The sequence below is a fragment of the Rissa tridactyla genome, chromosome 5 (genome assembly GCF_028500815.1).
Source record: "Rissa tridactyla isolate bRisTri1 chromosome 5, bRisTri1.patW.cur.20221130, whole genome shotgun sequence".
Taxonomy (NCBI): domain Eukaryota; kingdom Metazoa; phylum Chordata; class Aves; order Charadriiformes; family Laridae; genus Rissa; species Rissa tridactyla.
In genome coordinates this window covers 40933303-40954859 of record NC_071470.1, presented here as the reverse complement: position 1 = coordinate 40954859, position 21557 = coordinate 40933303, and the positions used below count along the sequence as shown (strand labels likewise).

General features: G+C 46.6%; 1 protein-coding gene across 9 annotated transcripts in view; it reads left to right on the top strand.

Annotated features, from left to right (window-relative positions):
• The window catches only part of DYSF (dysferlin), a 107795-nt gene extending 86949 nt beyond the window's left edge, over positions 1–20846 (top strand). For all 9 annotated transcript variants that reach the window (XM_054203466.1, XM_054203460.1, XM_054203464.1 and 6 more), the window contains 5 exons: positions 8543–8642; positions 10323–10501; positions 11223–11332; positions 11685–11832; positions 17744–20846. In XM_054203466.1, the coding sequence (XP_054059441.1) occupies positions 8543–8642; positions 10323–10501; positions 11223–11332; positions 11685–11832; positions 17744–17782 (576 nt within the window). In that variant the 3' untranslated portion in view covers positions 17783–20846. The remainder of the gene's footprint in view (positions 1–8542; positions 8643–10322; positions 10502–11222; positions 11333–11684; positions 11833–17743) is intronic.
• Positions 20847–21557: the final 711 nt, after the last annotated feature.

Here is a 21557-nt window from a genome sequence, read left to right as displayed (position 1 = left end):
TGAGTCTTTATCCCTGTTCCCTGCCTTGCTGCTGTGAACTTGACCGCAGTGCTTATTGAATACGGGATGTCCAAAGGCACCTCATTGCAGTGGGATTATCTGCATCCACAAAGCTCACTTGGGACCCTGATCCCGGTTTGTTTTGTGGGGCCAGCAAGGTCCCAGCACAGCCTGGGTTGGAATTGGCACTTTTGTGGGGAAGATGCTGAGTGAATTCCCCATCCCTTGAGCCAGATGATCCCTGCAAGGAGGCCTTGCTTCAAAATGAATCGCTGGATAGTTAAACTGATTGACAGAATCATAGCTGTACCCATTTCACGCTTCATGTTAAACAAATCAAAAGTACAGTGTGTACTACATTCAATTATCCCCCTTTGAAAAAGCAAAGACCCCCCTATAAACCGTTTAAGAAAATACATCCCACTGTGCTGATATTGATTCTCCTCCGACCACATGTCTGCCAACACTGTATCAGAAAATAAACAGCTTGTAAAACTTGTCTGTAAAGGAAAAAATAATGAATGAAAAGCCATGCTTTGCATTTGTGGGACACATTCCGCTCTGGCAATTTTTGATCTCGCCATGTGCTGTTTGAACTCCAGGTTCATTACTGCTGCTGTAAAAGCCCATGCACCGAACTTTAAACGCAGGCAATGGAAAGTGGAATTTAAATCAAAATGGTCAGATGGCAAATTCTGAGCTGCTAAAAGCCACCTGCACCCAGCCCTGCTGGTGTTGGCCCTCAGAGAGAGCACTGCTGGGAGGGAAGGAGCTTTGAATTTGCTCTCCTTTGTTTGCTCCACTCGCCTCCTCGCAGGCTGGAGGTCCCTTTGGCGTTGCAGGATGGACCGCAAGAATGGGTCACCCCCAACCCAGATTGCAAATAGCTCCCAACCAGAGCCAGGATGCCCCTGGGCAACGGGGTCTCTGCAAAATTTAGTTCTGTTGTGTGTGTCTGGGGGGAGCTGGGAGCCTGCAAATCTGGGGAAAACCCAGGTACCACGTGGTCAAACTGGACTCTGAAGCCTTGGGATGGTCAATGATAGTCAGGATTGTTTAATTCTTGCCACAGCACTGGAAGTTTTGGGAACTTCATCTCCAAAACTTCAAAGTGCTGAGATTGCTTGGGGTTTCAAGGCTTCAGTTTTCCCACAGGGCACCTCAAGGGAAAGCAGGAGCCTGTAAATCCTGTGAGCATCAATTCAACTTATAGATTGGAAGTCTAGGTTCTTATTCCTGCTTTTTTAAACATTTTAACCATTTCAGAATGTTTTTCCATCCATATATTCTCTTGCTGCAGCAATCTTATAAAGATTTTGTTTCTCCTTCTGAGAAAGAATTTACCCCATTCTGAATTTCAAAAAAATCCCCTTGAAAGAGCAAGTCCATCTTTGTGACATCTCTTCTGAAAATATGTAAATGCATGTTTCTTTTAACATCCTCTCTCAGTATTTATTCAAAATTTCATTCTTCTGTTCTTGCTTCTTTTTGTGGCATCTTAGAAAGGTAGATTCAGCACCCCTGACACATTTGCGTGAAATTGCATATTGACTTAAGTAGGGGAGGAACAGGCAGGTTCAGGTCCCAGAGGAGTACAATGCTCTGCTGCCAACCAGCAAAGGGAAGTGCAGATGTCTGCAGGGTTTAAACTTTAGATCCCCAGGTCTAAGCCTGGCAGGTCTTGACTCTTGCAGACAATGTTATCAGATGGTCATGGTACAACCAGAGTCTATCAAGAGCAATGCCGAGGTAGGCTGGATGCAGATCATGTTTCACTGGGCACCCGCTCAGAGAGGCGCTCAGCTCCCACGTCTTGCAGGCGCTATGGAGGTGGAAAAAGCATGAAATTGATTCTGAAATGTTCAGTTTCAAGTGCCAATTACAGCAGTAGCTGAATATAGCTGCCAAATCTGAATTCTAGATGTCCTTTAGGGCAGAAAAAGCTTGACACTGAATGTCTGAGCAAATGTCATCTGTATAAATGAACATTCAGGGTAAAATTTCAAGAGCATCTTAATATACAAGTTAAAAACTATTGGTACTTGAGTGGGCCTGGAAATAAACCACTAGGCTGGAGCTTCCAAGACCTGGCTGGGTTGTTCATATACCATCCGAAAAGTGTTGCATAGAAGAAATTCCAGGAGAAGAACATAATGAGTATGGGAGCATTGTTGGCAATTTCAAATCTATGTCATGCCATGCCATTGGCAGAAATCAAACCAAGGAACATATCCATTGTCTTCATAGTTGTTCTGCTACTAGACTTTGGTGTCGGGTGTCAAGAAGAAAATGAAGTATTGATGCCAGAACACAAAATATTCTGTTTTGCAAAGGCAAAGAGAGCCATTGGAAGAGGACCCATCCCACTACTGTAGAAGAAACCGCAAGCAACTGTCTGGTTTATTCAGTGGGAAAGTTGGGGCAGTTGTGGCGAGGCCGTTTTTCAAGGAGCTCTTACATTAATTTAATTTCTTCCATTTTGTGCTCCCAACTCAAGGGGCCCATCCAAGTTTTAGGTAGATTAACTGCAACCTACCTGGGCCCAAAACCATGCTCGCTTTGAGTTGGAGGTCTTTGGATGTCTGGCAGTGGTGGTGCATGCTGCTCACACGACTAGAAGTAGGTGGTCCTGTAGGATAATCCCAGGAATAGCCCTGTGGCTGTGAGATATCAATGATGCTTGCACATCTCTCTCTGAATAATTGAGACCCTGTTTCTTCAAGGCGCAGCTGAAGTCTCCGAGTTTGCTGGGATAACGTAACAACAAACCTGACATTTGGAAGGGTTTTTTTCTATAACTGATCAGCTGGTGGCATCCCAGAAATTGTACTAGAGATAGCTCTTCAAGAGTGACACGGGAAAGAGGGAGGTTTGGAGTTTTAAACCCACCTAGAGAGAAAAGTAAAAAGGCATTTGATGGAAAAGCAGGGAACAAGGGGCTGTAACTCACAGCTTGTTTTGTTCTATTGCTGGGTGGAGCCGAGAATAAATTCCACCCTCCCTGGCGCTGAGGCTTTCCCAGCTCCATCTGGTTTCATCAATTCTGGTTACTTTGTCTGCAAATGCATTATAGTGTCCTGACATCTTCCTGGTACTGACAGCTCCGACCTGCAACGGGCCAGACCCTCACCTGGGGCAGATCAGCCGGTGCATTCCTCTGAGCCCAGCAGATTTGCACCAGCTGGGAACAAGGAGCTGGTGCCAGCCACAGGGCGTGCAGGGACGTCCCCGTTGCAATTGATTTTGCGCGGGGGAGGCTCACACCGTGCAGTGGTGGCTCATAGGGCGATGCTCTAACTCAGCTGAGAGCTTGTGGGCAGCCTGGACTCGGTGTTTTAGTCAGAAAAGGCAAGAGTTTATCCTGGAGTTGAGTGTGTGGCCTCTCCGTTGTTTAATTTTTATTAAAAAAATAGTCAGAGGTGTGAGGCTTCTGCAGCTGGGTCCCTTGTTCTGTTACAGTCGTCACTGAATTTCCAGGGTCTCCGAAGAAATCTCTGTGCTCCGGTTGGTTTTAGTTCGAAATTTTGAGTATCAAACACTGATTTTAGTTAAAAACAATGAATATTTTATTATATTGAAATTTTCATTCCTCTTTGGCATCAGAAAGCTAAAAAAAAGGCTATTGCCTTTTAAATTTGGACTCTGTCCTCTCCTGTTTCCGTTCCTTTATCGTGTCCTTCCCTGTGTCTCTTGGTGACATCAGAAAGCAAAGCAAAACACAAAATGTTCATTTTCTTTCCACGTTTAGCCAAAATGCAACATTTTGAATGGGGGCCAATTCCTTTTTTTTTTTTTTTCAGAGGAAGGCAAGAGTTAGACAAGGAAGTCACATATTATGTATTTTAATGGGACTGCAACAAGCAGATACAACGACACAACAGTCTTCTGTATTAGGACAGGGGCAGCAGTCGTGACCTGGGATGCACTGGCAGCCTCTGTGATATTCAGACAGGAGTCACTGTTGTGAATTTTGCTTTCCAGTGGATGTATGGAGAGGGATGAGCCAAAGCATGGCTGTGCCAAGAACTAAAGGTCCAACAGTGCCATTCACAAACTGGCCAGGACTGGGACCCCAGGGCTTGGAGGTCCCTAAATGGCAGCGGGATGGCCCCATGTCCCTGGAAAAGCCTGCTAAACTCTCCCAGAGGGAAAGCATGGGAGGCTGAGAAAATAGCATTGCAGTGATTCCAGGGACCAAAATAAGAGTACGTGCCCCAAGGCAAATATTATGACAATTTCACATTTATGGTGTGGTGACGCCTGGAGTCTTCCTCCAGGTATTGGCAAGGCTGTGCCCAAATGTGCAGCTGATGCTGTACGCTTGAGATTTTGCTCAGCTGCCATCCTGATCAGGGAAGGATGCAGAAAACCAAGAGCCATGAGGCCTGCGATGGAATTGTCAGAGTCGGCAACAGCAGGGAGATCAAAGAGGTGAGTTAGTCCAGTAAAAGTGCAATAATGAGCACTCTCAGCTGGCTGCTTATTACGAATAGGTGAAATGTCCCAATGGGACGAGGTTCAGAGAAGCAGTTTCTCAACATCTTGAAGGATGGCTCTGTAGGACAGCTTGTCCTGGCTCCTGCAGCTGAAGAGGCTTGTCTTGGCTGAACTCTGAGGGGGGGTCTCCTGCGTGACCGGGGCTCCCCAGTTGCTGTGGGATGAGGGACCCGATGCTCTCCCACAAGAACATGCTGAGATGAGCCAGGCTTGCTTGTGCGCGAACATGCTGGGGCCTCCCTGCCTCCCTGAAATATTGAGGTTGCTCCTTACTTTGTATTCCGTAGCACATAAGCAACCCAGAAGAAATGCAGCCCTGTCAACACTTTCCTAGTGATATGAGCTTATTTTTTTCCTGCCTCCCCTGCTGCATTATTCACGACCGTAAAATATTCACCAGCCTCCCCTCTCCCCCTACAATGCAAAACAAACCCCCAAACAATAATTCAAGCCCCCTTCCTTGCAAAAGGCTAGGAAATAAATTTCTTGCCGTGGGTTGTTTTTATAGTGAACTCTCGTAGCTAGATTTAATCATGGAGGCAAATTTCACACTGCCTTGAAATGGACCTGTAAACTTAGCTCAGCATCAAATTCCTCCTTCCCCAGCCTGCCCTTCCAGCTCTGCTCTGCCGTGTCCCCAGCTTCACGGGGCTCAGAGGAGGAAAGCTTCGCCACCAGCCAAACCACATTTACAGTGTTTTTCCACAAGAAAGGCCAAAGCTGTACAGATCGTGCTAGCGTTGTACGAGCTCCGCATTGCCACCCGGAAAGGGTCGAATCCTGCCTGAGTCATCCTTCATTGGGTAGGGAGTCCCTGGCCAGCCTCGGCATTGCTCTTGGAGTAGATGTGGTACTGGGGAGGCAGAGGGATGCAGCGAGCATCCAGTTGGCCAGGGTATGGGTTTTGTTTGCTTTGAGTGTGGGCAAATCCATGGGCATTGCAGTGATAAGGAGAGAAGCACCCAAAATCCTGTACATTTGCCAGCAATTGCATGGTCAGTCCTGGGGAATGCCTATCCAGTTGTGTTTTATTGCATGGGAGATGACCATAAGGCAACACAGCAACCCTCTGCCTCTGACCGGGGTCCAAGGTGCTCTCCTCCTGTCCTGGAAGAGCTCAGCCAGCACCGCAGATGGGGAAGGAGCCCATGAAGAGGAGGAGGATTGCTGCAACAGCTCAGAGACTGGGGCAGTAATTTGGATCTTGCAACAGCCTGCTCCTTTTCCTGGTTCCTCCTCTTTCCCTGTCAAGGCACTCATGGGATTGGGTCTTCCAGCAGGCAGTACCTTTGCCAGAGATGACAGCTGCCATCACCGCACCTCCTGTTCAGAGGTTTTAGGTTTAACTCACATTTGACTCCCAGTGGATGGGGTGGTGCAAAGAGAAGGTCCAACGTGTGCTTGCAGAGGTGCTTCAACCCAGGCAGCAGCGCAGCAACGGTCTTGGAGCCTGGACATGTTTGATGAATGGAGATGTGGTGAAATCAGCCTCTGAGCCAGGGACAGTAGTTATCACCAGAGAAGAAAAGGCACCTGTAGGACGTTTTATCCTCTCCGAAGCTGAGCATAGATGGGTCTGCCTGAATTGCCCCAGCAAGGGGCAATTGGAAGGAGCCCATGGTGTCTTGCTGTGGTGCACACCATGGGAAATGGGTCTGCTTCCATCTCACAGGCCCCAGATGGACCTTTCCAACCCATGGTGAGGTCATCTGGCCACCTTCTTCTTTAGGCATGGGTACATGGTTCCTGGGCGCTTGCTCTTCTGGATGACTAACAACCCTTCTGCAGCTCATGACCATACCAATATATGGGAAAGGGAAGAAACCATAAGCTCGTTCCCTTTTTAGTTTTAATTTAAAATTACTTATTAGCTGGGAAAACGTGCCCCCTCCCCCTTGGATAAACATACATTTTAATACATTGCAATGAACAGAGGGGGAGAGATGGAAGTTTCCATTGACTTTATTTTGTTTTTCTAGATTATAAAATATTTAAAATGCATAAATAAAATGCTCCATTGCAAAAATCTGGCGTATATTTCCAAAGCAAAGCAGGGAATGGAGCTAAATTGAAATATAACCGTCCAGGGTGATCTCTTAAAGTGAAACCAGTTTCAATGGGATTTAAGTGCCCACAGTCTCCCTGCTTGAATATTTATGTTCTTATGGAGTGTGACACATTCTTCCCCCCCCCCCTTTTTTTTTTTAATATTGCACGATATAATGAATCAGAGTCTTGTAGCCACTGCAGTGAATTTATGGTGCTACGTATGTGTCATGAATAATGCTGAAGTTTCCTGGTTTTAATTAAATCTGTTCGTTTATGATATTGCCATGTTGCAAGAGTGCAGCAGGAGGCATTGCCCACAGGGCACACCTCTGAGCCTGTGTCAGTAGACACCGGTCGTGACTCTGCCTCCTCTTTGCAAGTGTTGGTTGGAGCCAGAAATAACAAGACCTCGGCTTTTTGTGCGTCTCTGTCTCTCTCCTTCTGTCCTAACACTTCTCAGTCCTAACTTTCAGGCATCTTGTGGCATCCCAAAAGTGGTATTAGATCCCTGTTGGGAAATGTTACTGGTTGCGACCACATAAATAGCAAATTCTGTGGCATTGGGCACATATCCACCATATATTATAATGATGTGACCGCAAGCTCGTTGTCACAGTAATGCAATTCAAACCCTCCTCCTTAGAGAAGTCTACTTTAAATTTTCCCCTCCACTGGCTTTTTGGGGAGTGTTTGTCTGACGATCCACAAGACAGACCATCTGCCTTTCTGTTGACCTGTAATAACCAGACCACTGCAGTTGCAGACTTCTCATGGGTGAGTGTTTTGTAAATCGCCTCCTCTCCAGAAAGCAGAAATTGCTGCCTTATCCTATTGCTGAGCTTGCATACGGATGCTGTCTCCCGAGCAGTGGCTATTCCTTATTACTGATGGATTGCAGAACTGATGGATGATATCGCCTGCACTGCACACGGTGTAATTTTCATTCCAGGTGCTTTGCAAATAGGCTTCTGGGACTGCTGCAAAACCTTTCAAAAGGTTGTCACAGCAGCTCAAGTGACAGGAAACAGACAAAATATTGCCCATCTAATAGAAATGAGAAGGGCACGTAGGCAGTGACAGATCTCACATTATAAGGACTGAAATCAAGTGTTACAGTGCCACTGCTCAACTGGTTGTACCGGAAGGCAGGCTCTGGTCGTCAGGGCTCCGAATCTCTCCAGTCTTGAACTTGGATGTAGTAATAGATATGGCAAGCACACTATTTAGCTTGGCAGCAGCCCAGTGTAATATTACCAGCAGATTTACTGGGATACCATGTCCAACTCTAGCATTCACCTGTCCTGAGAATGAAAACCTGGAAGATGTGCAGAAAAGACGAACAAAGTCATTTGAGAACTGAAGAACTCACCACACAGTGATCTGCTATGAAAGCACCAGTCTCTTTCTTTCGATATTCATGTTTAGTAGGTAAACTTGGGAGCCACAGGCTACCTCCAGGTGGTAGAGGTGTTTGCAGGTTGCAAGTTGACCTGACCAGCTGCACACAAACTACTTACAACAGACCAGACAGCAGATCAGAGCAGTGGTGGATCCAGATTTATTCCTATATTTTTCCATTAATTATGAGGAAGGTGAAGTTTGGCATCACTGGCACTCAACACTCATTCTTCTCTTCACCTTGGAGAGTCACCCTCATCTAAATCATGTAAATATGATGCTGTCACTCCAAAAGATCATATTTGCAAGCTCATGGTGCCTGTTTGCTAAAATATTGTCATTAAATTAAGGCACAAATTGATACCAACACAACTTTCAGAAGCATCTTGGGTTTTCCACTGAGCATCCTTGTTCAAGATCTGGCCAGAGCTAGCACTGTCCTGCTGTGGCTCTGGCCTTGCAGAACTGGAGCAGGACACACCAAGAACATTATGTCACAGGACTTCCAACTGCTGTGAGATGAGAGTAGCCAGGCTCTGCCCACTTCTACTAACAAGCCTTTTATTTTCCCTTTGTTTCTTTTCCGGTGTGATTTTAGGAGCACTTCTGGAGCTTGGACAAGACAGAAAATAAGATTCCACCACAGCTTATCTTCCAGATCTGGGACAATGACAAGTTCTCTTTTGATGACTATTTGGGTAAGTCAGGAGAGTTTTTTGTCTCCATTCCTGCTGATGCAGACAGGAAGGAAAAAAATTATTGAATCACTTCAGGATATGAAGAAAGTGCAAAAAGACCAGTTTAAGCCACTGAACAGGATTCAGTGTGAGCATAAGTTCAGGACTGATGATAAGTGGTTTGTATCAGGCAGATTTCCAGTCTCAGCTCACAGCAGCCTGTTCCTGGCCTGACATAATATCGAGAGCATCATCAGATCCAACAGGCCACCACCTTCCAGGAAGGCCCCAATTCTCCGTGACTCAGCTGAGTCAGTGCTGAAATGTGCTCGTCAGGGCTAACCGTGTATTTGAGCAGAGGCCACCAGGCAGGATCACTGACTTGCCGTGCCTTACCTGGGATGTTTCGACACGAACACAGCTCAATCCAACACTTGCCTTTTCCAATGCTAGCCTCATTAATCATCCTCAGAAATCTGGGTTTAGGCCAAGGAAAAAATAAACAAAAACATCTAATAGGAAGGATAGCAGAGCCATGCAGCAGATTATCTGTGCAGAAGCTGGAGGCTCCAGCATTGTGGTTTTTTTTGTTTGGATCTTGTTCTTCCTTTCTTTTTGTCACTAAAAAAAATTCAAACATCAAAAGCTTCACTAAGGAAGTATGTGATCAAGATCCTTTTAAATTCTGTCTTTGATTAATTACATAGGCTGAGTGCCAAAATAACCTCTCCAAGGTGTGTTTTCCCGTTCTGGCTCTGCACTTCACTAGCTCTTGGCTGCCAACATTAATTGTTTTCAAATTCCAACAAATAAAGGTGGTCTTTGGCTTTCGTAAAGCACTTTTCATCAATGGACCTCAGAAGCGTTTCACAACAAATCTGATCTGTGCTGTTATTGTCACTGGTTGCAAGAATCTGTGGCACAGAAAAGCTACAAATACAACCACAGTATTGAATGTGAGTTGTCCATAGCAGTGTAAAAAGCTCCTGTCCCTCAGCTGAGCCACTGGACCAGACCCTGGGTATGTTCTTGGCTGTTCACAACCGTAAGGTAAATTAGTGTAGCAATGTAAATTAAACACAGGCTCTTTCAGCTAACACTTGGAGAGCCGAGCTCAGATTTCCTAAAGGCTAGATAAGTGTGCTAATTACTGGATCACTCTGTCTGAGAAGGAAGCTATCATTTTTATGGGATGTCCTTCGTATTTAGTCTGCTGCAATTACTCACCTGGGTGGGGCAATAAAATGCCTATTATTTGGAGATCTGCAAGCCTCCTGCCCAATGCTCTTATATTGACTGGGCTGTGGGTGTGTACAATTAGAGTTACACCTAAATCTCTTAATCTTCATTAAAAATCTCAGCCTGCCTGGTTGACTTCAGTGCAAATCATCCAATGTTATAGCTGAGTAAGTCAGTGGATATTTTGCATCCTCTTCTAGAAGGACTTCATGCCTCAGGTCTTCTTAAGGATAATGCTGATGCCAAGTGCTCAATTCCTAGGCAGAGCCACTGGATAAAACTAGCACTGTGCTTGGAAAATAGGGCTACGCTTGAACTTTCTCTCCGCCTTGCTGTGTGGGTGTCTGCCCGAGCTCCCTGAGGTCAGGAGTGTGCCACACTGAGTATTTCTTCAGGGAAAAAGTCCATGTTTTAAGGACCCGTTACACTGAGATGTCTTCCCAGTAACATTCCTCCTTGCAGGCTCCATTCAGATGGATCTCAACAGGATGCCCAAACCTGCCAAGACTGCTGAGAAGTGCTCCTTAGAGCTAGTAGATGAGACCTTGTCTTCAAGTCGCTTTGTGTCACTCTTTGAGCAGAAAACTGTCAAGGGATGGTGGCCTTGTGTTGCTGAGAAGGATCAAAAGAAGATCCTGGCGGTAAGGTGGCCTCTTCACGTGTTCTCTTTGGGACTCACTGAAAGCATTGAGGAGGGACATGGCTGGGCCAAGTGCATGCAGGATGCCATGGTCAGGGCAAGGAACGCAGTCTTGGGCTGCAAATTTCACAAACTGGACCAACTTTTCTCAGCGAGACGTCTTCCAGGATTTGTCCAGCATTGTGCTAATGCTTCAGAAGAAATGATTTGTTCTGTGGGATTTTTGCTGTGGTTTTTTGGAACGTGCCACCTAATTTGACTCTGTATCACATCTATTCTTAATGATACTGTATTGTGATAAGTACCAGGGAAAGATTTCAGCCGTCAGACTGATATGTTTAAATGTAAGTGTCTGTGCTCCTATTAAAGTCTTTGACAACTGTTCAATACGGGTAAGGGAGTCCAGGCAATGAATTAAGTCATTCAACAAAAGACCCTCAAGTCAGTTGCCTAAACTTGGGTGTCAATGACATTTGAGGTGTCCTGGGGTATCTGCTGAGAACATTGTAGTGTGCAGGTGAGGGATTTGTATGAAATCCACTGTTACCAGGCTCCTCATGGTCCTTGTTTGTAGTGGTTGGCTTATGCTCAAAGTACTTTTCCTTTCCCCAATCAGTATTTTACATCATACATTCATTTCTCACCTTTCCTCCCCTTTTTTTTTGTTTGTTTTTTTTTGTTGTTGTTTTGTTTATAAGTTTGTTTTCGTTTAACCCACACAGGGGAAATTGGAAATGACTTTGGAAATTGTGGCAGAACAAGAGCATGAAGAGCGGCCAGCTGGCATGGGTCGGGATGAGCCAAATATGAACCCCAAGCTGGAGGACCCCAAGTAAGAGCATTTTGAATGGAAAAGTAACCATTGGGGCACAGAGTTCTCAAAGAGCAAACTGAAAATCTGTGTTCCCTGTTTGAAGTCTGCTGTCTACAATGGGCTTGCTCCCACATAGGCTCTGTTTCTGAACTGCTGGTGCTCAGACTGTATGAGCTGAGACAATCCAGGATGGCTGGGACGCTGGTCTGGACTGCCAAGGAGGGAATTTGACATAGTCTACCCAGAGGGATGTGGGTTTGCGGGATGAGCAGCCAGATTGTTACAGCAGGGCTTGCTTATTGTGCTGGGGATGCAGGAGGGTGAAGCTACTGTGAAACACAGAAGTGACCTTGACTTTTTTTGTCTCCAGGCGGCCAGAGACCTCCTTCCTGTGGTTTACCTCCCCGTACAAGACCCTAAAGTACATCCTGTGGCGGCGGTACAAGTGGGTGGTTATCCTGGCCATCGTGCTCTTCGTTTTGCTGCTCTTCCTGGGGATCTTCATCTATGCCTTCCCGGTACGATGGGTGCAGGAGAGGACAGGGGGGCTGACCAAGTTCTTAGGTGTTCCCCCAGGTCTCTGTGGCTGACCAAACTCTGTGCTGACAGAGAAGGTCCCAGTGCTGCAAAGTGCCATGCTGGTCCCTGGGGAACAACCTGGTGGACCATGATGGGTCAAAAAGAGAGTCTGTGTTTCTGGTCTCTGCTACAGACTCACTGCAAGGTGCTTACCTCTTTGCGTTTTAATTCATGTCTAATTGATTGTTTTCAAAGAGGTTTGAGGTGTTGCAGGGCTGGCGGGAAAATCTCCGACAAACACGCAGCCTAATTAGCAATGCAGCCATTTTACAGGGCTGAGCAGTGGCAAAAAACCACATTGGTCTGTAATTGTTTAAAGATGCAGGGGAGTTTATAGGCGTTTGGGCAGCCCTGTCTCTCGTTATCAAGGCTTGGAGCACGTTATACCAATGTAATGTCTGAAACGAGGGGGAGGGTTTTCACCTCATAAATCAAGAAAGTGGCTTTTTTTTACCTTACTGTCAGTTCCACTGGCAAAACAAAATAAATAAATAATAGAGCCCTGGCCTTCCAGTTTGGCTTGGGATGGGTTTTTGTATCCTCCTCTGTTTCTACAGCACTGGAATAATTCATGCCGGCTCTTGGATGCCATTTCCCCTCCTCTCAGACTGATAAGAAAAATCACCCGCCTCTCTCTTTCCAGCACTTAACAAATTCTGTTTCTTGTATATGATTTTTTTCTTTTTTTTAAGAAAAGAACTCATTGGGGTAATTTATAACTTCATGTGAGAGAACGTGGCTGCCTTTTGCAGATGGCTTTGTGTGCTTGCAGTGTGCAACCGAAAAGCGAGGTGTGGAATTTCTCCTTGCCATCGTAATCACTTTCAGATGATTTGAAGTCGTGCATGCTTGGTTGTTCCCATCTAGAAAAAAGGGGATGGGATTAGATCATGGCTCTCCCCTTCTCTCTATCCTCATATCCATGGGAAGGACTGGGATACTTCTCCTGCTGGAGAAACAATTCCTGAGGTGCTAAGTAGTATGAAGAAGGAAATAATTGTACAAGTGCAGATTTCTGCTGCATTGCCTCCTCCCTGCCCTGTACTCGGAGCCATTCGTGGAGACTCCCCTTTGTGTCAAGTAGCAGAAACCAAGCCTTTTCGACCAAGAAAAACGCAGTGTTTCCCTGAAGCAGCAAGTGGCTTTGCATTCGTTCCAGTGGTATCATATAAAAACAACATTGAGAGAAGAAAAAATTTGCAAACTATAAATATTGATTTACACCCATTATTACTTGGGATTTTTCCCTGTTCCCTAGCTAAATGTTGTTGTATTTAATTTCATTTGGGTTGTGTCAATTTTTAGTCATATTTTGAAAAAGTAAGGCCATGTTTCATGGAATTTTTCTGTTTTTATGTATTTGGCCAGCTTCCCCTAGATTTTTGAGGTCACTGGTTCTGTATCTACTTGGAGATTTAGTTCCTTTCCCATTTCATCAGGCACTAAATTTGGCAATGGTGCCTGTGATGGTTTGCTATGAAGGATGCCCCTGGCATCCTGACCTTTGGCAGGGCTCACCATTACATCCCTGACTAAGTGCATGGAAAAACAATCCCTCCTCACTTCTGTTCTGATTTGCGTGCCAGGAGCACCATCAGGTCCCATTTAAAATAAGGACCTTGCTGCATGTAATGGCGTATATGTAATCTTGCCACGACACGTGCAGTTTTGAGGTCCTATGCTGCAGGTAGAGAGTTTTGTGTGTGTTCTGCCCCTCTTATCCTTGGAAAAGTGGTGGGTGATGGGAGGGAAACCTGAAGGGAATCCTGTTAGGGCACACGGACCACCAGTCTGAGCAGGAAGAGGATAAGGAACAGGGATGCAGGGATGCTAAGTGGTGCATACAGAGGTGAAGTTACTATTTTCCTGCTTCCGTTGCCCTTTTTGCTATGTCCTTTCATGAAGATCACGTCCAGAGCTTTCTGCTCATTGGGACCTCCGCTGGGACCTCCAGCGTCCTTCCAGTCATTGCTTTTCAGCAGCTGGTCCTTGGCTCAGCAGGAGTCTTGGGACCCGCAGCCTGAATGTCCCTGCCTGCAGCCTGAGTGTCCCTGCCTGCAGCCTGAATGTCCCTGCCTTCGCCTTCATACAGCCTCTCCACCTGGGAGTGTTGTGTACCGTGCACCAGCTGCTGCCAGAGAAGTCTGAGCCCTGGCTCCAACTCTTGTCTTGTTTGTACTCTGCCTGAGGATACCGAAGGCAGATACGTTTTACCCGAGAAATATATATCCAAAATATTCCCTGGGAAACTAATGGTCCTGGGAGCTAAGCTAACTGTGCACAGGTCACCCTCCATCCCATCCCAGACAGACAGGAATCTCACCTGAAAACAAACCCAAGGCATTTTCATCAGCTCTTGGTACAAAAATGGTATTTTTAAAAATTTATTCCCATTGCCCATACAGTGCTGAAAAGCTTCCAACCACAGTCACAGCTTTGTGGTCAGAGTAGCTGGAGTATAAGAGCAAATATCCCATTTGAAAGCCATGTGCTACCACGCGAAACGGTGAAGAGCTGTCTTGTGGTTCCCAACAGTAGTGTCCAAGTAACAGTGGTTCAGGCTTTCCAGCAAAAATGAAGCAGCTGATGTCTTGGTCTTGTTCAGAATACTTATCAAGGGATGCTTTGCACCCCAGGGAAGTATTCTCCCCATTGAGGTGAGAAAGAAAATATTCTGCAAAATATTATAGGCAAATATTCTGCAAAATATATATGCCTTTAGAGTTACTTCAGGGGATCAGAAACCTTTGAAGATGCGGTGCCTTTGTGCTTCCCTCATCCTCAGGACACAGACTATGTGTGATTGACCATGGGCTTGAATAAATTCCCATTCCTCCTCTCAGGTCCTCTTCAAAGCCTCCTTCCCAGGAGAGCTTTGTGCAACCGGCAGTTGTTTTCCAGCCAGAGAATGTGCCGTGGCTGCCCCGGTGGGATGTGGGGTCCCTGGAAGGAGCAGGGGGAGACCTGCAGAAGTGAGGAAGGCTCTGGAAGTGCTTTGGGATGAGGAGGAGTTCATCAGGACCTGTGGGGAGCTGGCAGTACTGCAATACGGGAAATTTAGGCACAAGTCCATAAGAAAATCAGTCATCATTAGCACAACTGTTTACAGAGCAACTCATTTTAGTGGGTGAGAGGCCATTTCCAACTGAAAACCTTTTGGTTTTGGGTGGAAAACTGCATAGTATTGCAAATTTCCATAAAAAAAAGTTGTCTAGTTTTACAAAAATGGGGAAAAATGTTGAAAATCTGATATTCTGAGGTTCTTCATTTTTTTACTTGGGCTCTTCCACCCGGTCTTAGTGTCAGATTACTCGCTGGTTTGCCTTAGCTTTCTTTGCAGAGTGGTTGTCATTATGGTCTGTACAAGCTAGGACTCCGGGAACAGCATTCCCTGGATATTTCCTATATGATTTCCTCAGACAGTCCTTAGATTTAACTTGACATCAGAAGAGTCCTTAAACAGCAGACTAAAGTATAATGAGATCCAGTAGCTGGAGGTTGAAGTTAGAGGAACTATTCCAGTGGAAATAGGATGCTAATTTTTGAGACGAAGGGTAATTAACCATTGGAAAAACTTGCCAAAGGCTGTGGTAAATTCATCATTGCTCGAGGCGTCCACGTATCGAGACTGAATGTCTTTCTACAAGATATGCTTTGGTTCCACCCCATGCTCCTGTCCAGCAGTGCTCATTTATGGCATGCTGTGGGGCTTTTTGGAAAGGTCCAGTGACTTTGATGGACTTTTCATCTGACATCGCCATAACTGAGAAGAGCTCTGCCTTCTGCTATGGGAACGGTTGAGTGGAAGTCTTGGGCTAGATACAAGGTCAGAAGAAAAGGTTATAAACATCCAGCCTGGCCTTCTGCATCCGTAACCTGTAGGGAATACTGCGGTGAAGTTATCTCTCCAAAGCAGTGTTTATTGTAAAGATTTTAGTGGCTACCACCACAGAAAAATGTAACGCTACTTCCAGCTGGAGCCAGCTCTGCTTTGCAGCACCATGAAAATGTTTACTACCTTTTAAAGCTCTGTTTGTGTTCTGCAAGCCCAGTGTTGCTTCCATTGCCATTAATTCTAATTACAGCTTGCTTTCTGCGCTGATTGATAATCCTGCTTGGCTTTCAACACTTCGTTAATACAAATTCATAGCTGGACAGAAAGCTTGCTACCCTCCAGAATGCAACCAGTCAAATCATAAAAAATAGGAGCATTTTGGAGGATAGACTCTGAAAGACAAATGGATGGATAATTAATTCGAAGGTTATATGTCACTGGAGGCTTTTCTAATGACTTCTGGTAAACTGCCCTAACTTTGTTTGCGTGATTTATGGCATTATTAGAAATCCTCAGTTGGCAAACTGCCTTATAATTTGCTACACGTTGTAATTTATCAAGATGCCTTTGGTCAGACTTTACTTCTGTTGTGTTATTATTTTTTTTTCTTTTCTTTTTTCCCTGTTCCTCCAAAGATCTTGCTGGTAACTAGCATTATGCTTTGTTTCCAAAGTTGTTTTTTTAAAGTGACAAAGTGATAGAACATCCTGTACCAATTAAATTCAATATGCTTGGGAGGGACTTCCAAACTGGCTAGTATGTGGTCGCAGGGGTTTGAATCAGAGCTACTTTAAATATAGCTCTTTCCAAACAACCTAACCATGCATCTTTGTCTGTATTTTCGTTGTGGTCTTGATAAGCAGCATTTACACAGCTTATTCTTTTTCACAGCGCTGTCATCTTCTTTCAAGGAAGGAATTGCACATATAATAGGCTAAAATACTGTGACACCTCATTTTCCATGGCAGCCCCATACTTCACCACGCAATAACAGGGACAGTATAGATCCCAGAAAACAGGCACAGGAAGGTCTTGCTTGGGGTGTCTGCTTTTAGGGACGAAAACCACACCAAAGGCCGATGCTGAAACAGATGGCTGAGGCGTTAAGGGATGCAGACAAGGCAGAGGGGAAAAAAAATCAACAATAGGTTTGCCTTTCTTGATTGCCTTTGGCAGATTCTTTGGATCTAGCCCATGGAGCTGCAGGCTAGGTTTGTACTAAGAAACTAAATGAGGATGGGGCAGGGCTGGAGAACCGTCCTCTTGCTGTTCAGAGTGACTGATTGCTGGCATGATCCTGGGTGCAGATTTTGGCCTGTGGAAAGCAGCGCTCTCCAGAAAACGTCAAGGCACAGCTTGGCAGATGCTCGGGGACCGGCGCCAGGGCCCGTTGCCAAAGAGTCCAACCCAACAGCAGATGAGGTCACCAGTTTTGGGGGGACCGTGGGGAGAAGGAGCCATAAGGATGTGAGGTCAAGGCATGGGTAGTGAATACAGCCCTCCAGGTTTGTGGGGGAGCAGCACAAAGAGAGAGCAGAGGGGAAGGGCCACCAGGATCCAGAGGAGAGAAGGAAGCTGGAGCAACTCAGCAAAGAGCTGGACGTGTCTCCTCACCCGCAAGAAAGGCATGTGGGCACTGGGATGGTGCTGGTGGGGAGATGCCAAAATTCTTGCAAGGGTATGAAGAGGGGGAAATTTATCTTAAAAACTTGGCGGAAGGAACAATCGAAGTCCAGGAGTGACTCCTGGTGCTTGTGACCAGTAGCCTCTACTGGAAGAAGACAAGACCCGTTTTCTCATGTGTCTTGGGCTTTCTACCACCCTTGCTAGTAGGGTTGCACTTTTTGCTTGCTTGTCTCTGCAGGCCGGGGCTGGGATCTTGGCCATCACGCCTGCCCCGAATGCAGCCCCATCTGCAGTTCTGCGCCGTGCCCCCAAAAATGCTTTAAGCTCTGCATACCGTCCTGCTGTACCTGCTTCAAATCAGCTTTTCCCTTGTTTTTCCTTCCCTCTAGAACTATGCTGCTATGAAACTGGTGAAACCTTTCAACTGAAGCTGTGCTGCAAGATGCCAGAAAGGTCTGGTGCCTGCCTGGGGGTTTTGGAAAGAAGTTGCGGCTCTGCACTGGATCACATCAGCAGATGGAGGTGGAGAAGGAACAGCCTCTCTCGGGCCCTAGGCTGCTACCAAAATGAACAAATGAAGATACAAATTACCCTGATGCAGTATGCAGAATCCCACCTACAGTACACACCTTGAAGAAGCAAGTAAAAAAAATACCTATTCTGAAATATTTCTTACTTTACTTTGTCTGTTGTCTTTTTTTGTTTTTTTTTTGATTAAGCTGCTCTGATTTGTAAAGCTTGAATACCCGTGCAAAACCAAAGAAGGTGGGGGAGAAAAGGACCTTTTCATTTATAGTCTGTGAGCATACAAAGATGTTGCAGACCTTAGCAGAGGGGTCACGGGCTGCTGGCATAGGCAGCATGTGCAGGCCAAAATCTCTCAGGTTCTGAGCACACTTTTCTTTGCGCTCTGAATGAGCCTCAGTTTTCCTTTGCTGTGCAATGTGTATTATCTGGTTTCTATATGCCTACTGAAGACGAAATGTGCTGCACAGCCTGAAACCCTGGGCTGATACACTGCCTTGCCAAAGCGAGCGAAAACCAGATACAGGGCCCAGGCAAGAGGCTGACATGCAAAAACCGGACAGGAGCTGGTGGTAATTGCTAAATCAAAAACCCCACGGAATTTTGTGTTCATGAAGGACTGCACAGTCTGGCTCGTGTTTTTTGGAGCTAGTTTTCCCTCTGAGCTGCTCTTTCACCTCTACAGTCCCACAGGCCTCCCTTCAAAACCCGTGCTGTTGTGGCAGAGAAAGAGGAGTCGGGCTGAGCCCTGCCCCAGGAGCAATCCCAGGAGCAAAGCAGAGCACGTGGACTTGGCTTTTCTCCTCTCCTACTGCATGCAACCCCTGCAGCCACAGCTCAGCGAAGCTGTTAGTCTTTTCCTCTCTTGTGCTCCCAGACATGCTGAAGCAAAGCGGTGCAGACCAGACGGCAACGTAAGCTGTGAAACTCACTGCTGGTGGGCGCTGATGGGGCGGATAACCCGCACCTTTGGAAGTGGGCTTGTTTGCTTCCTGCTTTGCAAACAAATTATTACGAGACATATTCTGCAGGTCTTGCTCGGCCTCCCACCGAGCAAATGGCAGCTGCGACAGGACTGGGATGGCAGTGTTGGGACATTTCTGCTCTTTTCTATTCCCTCCTCTTGTCCGTCTGTCTCTCCGCTGCCGCAATCGGATGGAGCAGTGTGGACTAAGGGGATTTCTAGTGTTTTGTAGTGCTGGCTGATGTCGTGATGCTAATCAAAACAGCATTAGTCTCAAATTTTCATCCTGTGTCCACTCATCCTGCAAGGAACTATCTCCCAGCACAGGGCCATTGGGCATGGAAGCAAATGCCCCTTTGAGAGACAGCTGTCCTGCTGCTCCGGCACCGCATGGCTTTTGCTACGGTCCCTCTGATGATAAATAGGTCTTTCCCTGCTGCCCTTCAGTGGGATGGGACGTGTCTTCCTCAGTTTCATTTGTCCCCTGGAGCTGTTGCTTCTCAGCATGAGAAGCAAGAGCAAGTAGCAGTGAAAAGTGATCCTGGGGGATCAGAGTTTCTCAGGACAAACTGTGCTAATGTAAGCTCCTGCCCTGCTCCAGCAAGGCACGTAAGCCTGTGCTTAGCAGAAGGCAGGGGAAAAAAAAAGCACACGCCTAATTGCTTTGCTGGATTGGGATGTAATGCCTTGAGCATTAAATCCCTTGTTATTTAGTACTGTAACAGCACCCAGATTGCACAGGGCAGCTCACTGACATGTGTGAAGACGGTGTCTTTGACACGGAGAACATGCAGCTATAAAAACCTGTCCTTGCTGATGAGGTTTGGCCAATCCGGCATGCCGTTCCCAAAAGCTCGAGCGGTGAAGTCGGCTCTGGACTTGTACGCAACAGGGTGGGTGTTTCCTTTTACCAGCACAGTTAAATGCTTCATTTTTGCATTTGTTCAGTTTTTCCCTAGAAGCCTCTCAACCTCATTTGCATCCACACCCCCATTTATTAGCCACTATCAAACTACCAGGTCTTGGTCAAATTTTCCGTAGTGCTTTCTCCCTGAGGATCTGGTGAGCGGAGGACAAATGTTGCTTGTGTTTCCAACTTTCTTAATGAGTTTTGGGTTTTGTATTTTATGCAAATGTTGGTGTGGTTGGTCCTTGCACCTCTTCCACCATGACCCAGCTCTGCTGGGGGGTGTCTGCATACCTTGCTGAGTGCTGGCTTGCCTTGCTCTCCTATCTGTGGCAGGAAATCAGGCCCATTATTTCACTTCCTTGCTTTGGTTTGTAGAGCCTGTGAAATTTCCCATCTTGGCATTATTGCTCTGTGACCCCTCCCTGTTTCAGAAACAAAATCTTGGTGCCAAGATCCCCAGAGAGATGAGTGACCCACGCTTGAGTGCAAAGCGCTGCTTATATCTGGGTGCTCATCACCCATCCTATCACAACAACTACTGTCTATCCCAGCAGAAACAAGCAACTTCACCAAAACACACTTGTGTGTTACCTCCCCAGAGCCTTCACCAGTAATAAACCGCATTTTATTCCCCAGCACGTACCAACAGCTCTTCCTTAACAAACCAGAGCAGGTCATCAGTGATGGGAGAATAGGATCCAGGGCATCCAGCTGCATGGGTTACACCCCCGCATGCAATCCTCCGTGCTCCCAGCCCAGGCTGCAGGGCCAATTTTCATGCCAAGGAGACTCTGTGGGACTGTGGTGGGTAAAAGCAGGTCTGAGCATCTGAAAACACCAATTCAGTCCTGTTTGCATTGCTGCTTGAACAGCCACATCCATCTCTTCCCCTGACTGCGGGCCCTCCGTAGCTTGGCTCTGTCTGTCCACTAAAGCCAGCCAGGAGGTAGGATCTATATAAAGCATTCCCTGTGGCTCCCCGTTATTCAGGGGTTTGACATGGCTGGAAGACATATATATCACCTGTCTATGCCTTATATACAATAATGCAAAATGCACTGTGGTTACAAATGAAATGCTCTGAAACCTTCTGCTTCCTGGTGTGTTTTATTGTGTTGATAGAATTACAGCGCCTTCCCTCTTTGGTGTGGGAATGCAAAAATACAGCTGGAAGGAATAGGACAGGGAAGCGGCAGGTGCTGTGCTCTTATTTTCTCACCTCTCTGCTGCTGTTGCAAAGGGTGCAGTGTCTCACAGAAAGTTTGGAGAAGGGAGGACAGAGGAGGGACCGGGGTTGCAATGCACCTGGGTAACGCAGCCGCTTGTACCTCTGCCAGTGGCATTTTCCACCTGAGATGCTGCGCTGCAGAATAGTGGAGCGACCCAGCTGTGACAATGCGCACGCTCCCCCGAGCGGTCCCCTGATCCGTGACACCATGCAGGCTTAAGGGGGGATCGCACACCTCGTCCCATGAGCTGTGAGACCATGGATACTGGCTCAGAAGGCTGATCTGGGATCCGGAGCACCTGATGAGCCAGGAGGAGACATACGCATGTGAGTGGGGTGGGTGAAGGAGCAATGGGAAGCTTGTACTCTCTGTGGCTTTGGGGACCCCAACCTCCAGCATTTTCCTCATGAGTCGCTCACAAAGAGGTTCATTTACAAATCTGAACACCCAAAATATGCCCACTGAAAGCCAGGGGTGGCTGGAAGAAGGGGAGAGGGCGAAAAGATCCCACAGATTTCACCCTCCTGCTGCAGTGGGGAAGGCAGAAAGAATTCACCCCATCTGGCTGCTCCGTG